A 3,670-nucleotide genomic window follows, 5' to 3' on the forward strand; every position below is an offset into this window, starting at 1 on the left:
TCACCTTATGCACTTGTCGCCAAATTTAGGATGGTCAAATAGAAATGTGAATTTAGGACAAGTGGGTCCGACAAAGTGAAGTAGCGTAACGTTGAGACATTATGGAAGTGCGTGGATTTTAAATGTGAGCGCAAAGAGTCCAGCATCATGTGGACAGCCGGCACGGAAGCCCCTCGGGTCACTCTTTAACAGAAATAAATGCGCAGTGAGGCTTTATTGGCGGAGATTACCTGAGCGACTCTGACCACTGCTGCCGTGCGCACCACAGACCCACGTGTGTGTGTGTGTGTGTGTGTGTGTGTGTGTGTGTGTGTGTGTGTGTGTGTGTGTGTGAAAGCTACCACTAGTCGCCCCCAGTGCTCTTCAGTCTCCACTTTCCCTTCTCACCGCAGACTGAACGTCACGTCCGCACTTGAACTTGAGTTTTCTCCCATCGTAGAAGCCAGAGAGCCACACAGAGCCGCTCAGAGCCGCACGCACAGTCCAGGGGATGCGGGACTCACAGAGAGCAAACACAGTGGCTTCGCTTTGACTCGAACAGTTAAAGTCTCACCCGCCCGGCCGCTGCTGTCAGTGCAGTAGAAGTGCCAGCCACTTGGCCACATTTCGAGAAGTGTCGGGAAGAAAACTGGATTCCTTTTTTACGCACTCCACCGCGCAGGAGCGGGCAGTGTCCGGCGTGGCCGGATAGTGGACACAGGTAGACACTGACCATCAGGAGGTGACCTCTCGCCCCCTTCCGTCTCTCCATCCTTCACTCTCCGCTCCTCTCTCGGCTCGCCGCTGACAGATGGTGTAAAAGCGACGGAGAGAACAGCGACCCCCTCCCTCACCTCAGATCGAAGAAAGGAGGCGCACAGACACATTGGCACCAAACTCCGCACGAGCGCCCGGCGCTGCGCCACGGCCGGCCACCGCGGAACGCAGGAGCCACTGCCCGCTGAAGAGATCACCTCCAGGGCGAGATTCGGCCCAGCGTCTAGTGGTCAGCTCGGGGGGCCGACAAGCAGGCTGTTTGTGGGCGGATTGGTCGGTTATAGGAGCCGGAGCGGGAAGAGGAGGAGGAGAAGGAGAGCCGACCCTTCCAGCGCCGCTCTCCGGGCGATGCCAGTGTAAATGCCAGGGCGATGTCCCGACGCAAGCAGGGGAATCCGCAGCACCTGTCCCAGAGAGAAATAACGCGTAAGTGTTGACACGTTCAGTTTTTCACGCGTGACTGTGCAGAGGAGCTGATTTATTGAAGTACTTTTCCAGGTGATAAAATGAATATTTTCAGAGCTGGAACAGAAAGTTTGCTTCCGCGAGGCCATCCTCTCCTCTCTCCCAGTTTACGGACAAAATCAGATAAACGCTTTATTTTGCGTTTATCTGATTTTTACTCTCTATAAATAATTACAGTGAATTTAGAGTAAAAAACAGTCCACAGCCGCGTCGGACTTTTACTGTAAAATCGCTCGTGGAGAAATTGTACTTTTTTCAAACTTTATTCTTCCACCTCTTGTTTGAAACGAGGGGCGAGCAGCGTGATCACTGCGCGGATAATTACACTTTATTTGTAATGTTTTTCAGCTTCACGCGCTCCCCGGAACACATTAAACAAAGGTTAAAAAAACAAACAACGCACCTCATGTTAGAAAAAATACGTTCGAGCTAATTCTGCTAATTTCTTTTTCACGAAGACAGCGTGGATCCTTCACGCTGAAGCGTCGGAGAACTTTACACGTTTTCAACAAACAGGGTTGTCAAAAAAAATAATCGTAATTTTATTTCCTCGCGCACATTTTAAAGCGGCTCCGTTTCACGTCTCTTTTCTTTTATCGCCGTCTTCTGAATTTTGCACGTTACAGTTTCCAGTCCGTCCTGTTCGTCTGTTTAATTGGCCCATCGCTCTCATGCTGTTTTCTGCCGCACGCATGCAAAGCTCATTCCTCCCGTGGCTGTAATATTAATGCCAGGTTTGGATTATTTAATAGGTCTGCAAAAAAGAAAGAAAGAAAAAGGGTTTCAGGGTTTCCCTCACGGCGCGTTAATGCGGAACACAGTGAGTGACGGCGTCTCGGAGATAATTCCACAGAAGGTTAATTTCCAACACCTCTTAGCTTATTATTGATTTATTTTTAAACAAACTTATGCGACACATTTAACGTCTTAATTACTCAAATTAATTTCCAATGACAGGATCACTCTTCCACTAAACTTCTCAGCGTCAAATAATATTTTCTGGCCTCAGATCAGTTTTGTTGATGGACTTAAACGAAGACCAACAGTAAATCTTCACAGTCGATCTCCTTTTCCATCAGAGCAGTGGTTTTATTTCTTTTTATTTTTTAAGATCTGTATGTTTGGTACTTGACTCACCTCTGTGCTCCAGCTGCAGGTTATTTGGGGAGACTTCTCTTGTGTGAAGGCTGCCAGATCAGATCAACTTACACTACAGTGTATCAGTGTTCACCTCAGTGTGTGTAACATTTAGCTCTCAGCCTGAGTGCATGCAGGGGTTTGAGGCCACACAGGCATCTGTTTGCTGCGAGGCCATCGTGGTGTCGGCCCAAACAGAGACCAACACCTGAAGTCACTGAGTTAGATTAAAAATGTGCCCTCACATTAGCAGCAGACAGAGGTAGCACTGGTGCAGGCCCAGTTTCTAATGGGGCTCATTGTGATATCAGCCTTTGCTGCTCAGAGCAGACGGATAGACAAGAAATATGAAGGTGGAGGTTAATAAATGAGCAACGAAACATGCTTCTGCACATCCTGTAATTTATGATTTACACACACACATGCATTTATTTATGTGAGCGTAGACATCAACAGACACACACACATATGCATATGAACACACGTGAGTGAATCCTCCACTCGTGCCAAAATTTTCAAAGAATTCTTCCGGAGCTGTCAGGTGATAAAATCCCTCTGACCTGGCTCTCCGTGCCGTGGATTTATAATTTGGATTTTGCAACACGACACACACCACAACACAATAGCTGTGCACTTTAGAAGAAGAGTTGCTTCTTAGTATATATGCAGGAAGAGCCAGGAACACCGAGGTAGATTTTGTGCACTTTGGAGTCACAAAGTGCATTCCGACGCTCCCAGTTTCCTGCAAATCTTCCTGATTCTGATCGCAGATCATTCACACAGTTTTAAAAATTCTTCCCTTTTTCCAGTTGATTAAATCAACAAGCGATCACAGTTTGGAGCTGATCAGCTGATCATTGCCCTCACTGAACACGGAAGAACCACTTGCATGTTTATCGTCTACATCTACACTAAATATGCACCAAACCCAGCGCTTCCCTATAACAGTAAAATCAAACAAGAAGCCACCCAGAGCGGAATTTGGTGCAACTATTCCCTCAGGGGCAGGAGCTTCATCAGTAGGACTTTATATTGTTGTGTTTGTCTCACAGATTTGGGGGCATTTTTTCTTGTCGTAGCAGCAGCAGCAGCAGCAGCAGCAGACAGTTTACACCTGAAGGTGCCTCCTGCTTCTCATTCACTCCAAATAAGCCTGGCTTTGCTCTGAGAGGCTGATTTAAGCATGAAAAGACACAAACAGGACGAGAGCTGCCATTGTAGTCTCTCTCTCTCTCTCACACACACACACACACACACACACACACACACACACACACACACACACACACACACACACACACACACACACACA

At 47.5% G+C, this 3,670-nt stretch overlaps 1 protein-coding gene across 1 annotated transcript in view; it reads left to right on the forward strand.

The window, feature by feature from the left end:
* The first annotated feature begins 354 nt into the window (after nt 1-354).
* bcl11ba (BAF chromatin remodeling complex subunit BCL11B a) overlaps nt 355-3,670 on the forward strand; it is a 36,551-nt gene continuing 33,235 nt past the window's right edge. The window contains exon 1 of the mRNA XM_005938704.3: nt 355-1,182. Within this exon, the coding sequence (XP_005938766.1) occupies nt 1,128-1,182 (55 nt within the window). The 5' untranslated portion in view covers nt 355-1,127. The remainder of the gene's footprint in view (nt 1,183-3,670) is intronic.

Source organism: Haplochromis burtoni, unplaced genomic scaffold (genome assembly GCF_018398535.1).
Source record: "Haplochromis burtoni strain Fernald_Lab_line unplaced genomic scaffold, NCSU_Asbu1 Contig_251, whole genome shotgun sequence".
NCBI classification, from domain to species: domain Eukaryota; kingdom Metazoa; phylum Chordata; class Actinopteri; order Cichliformes; family Cichlidae; genus Haplochromis; species Haplochromis burtoni.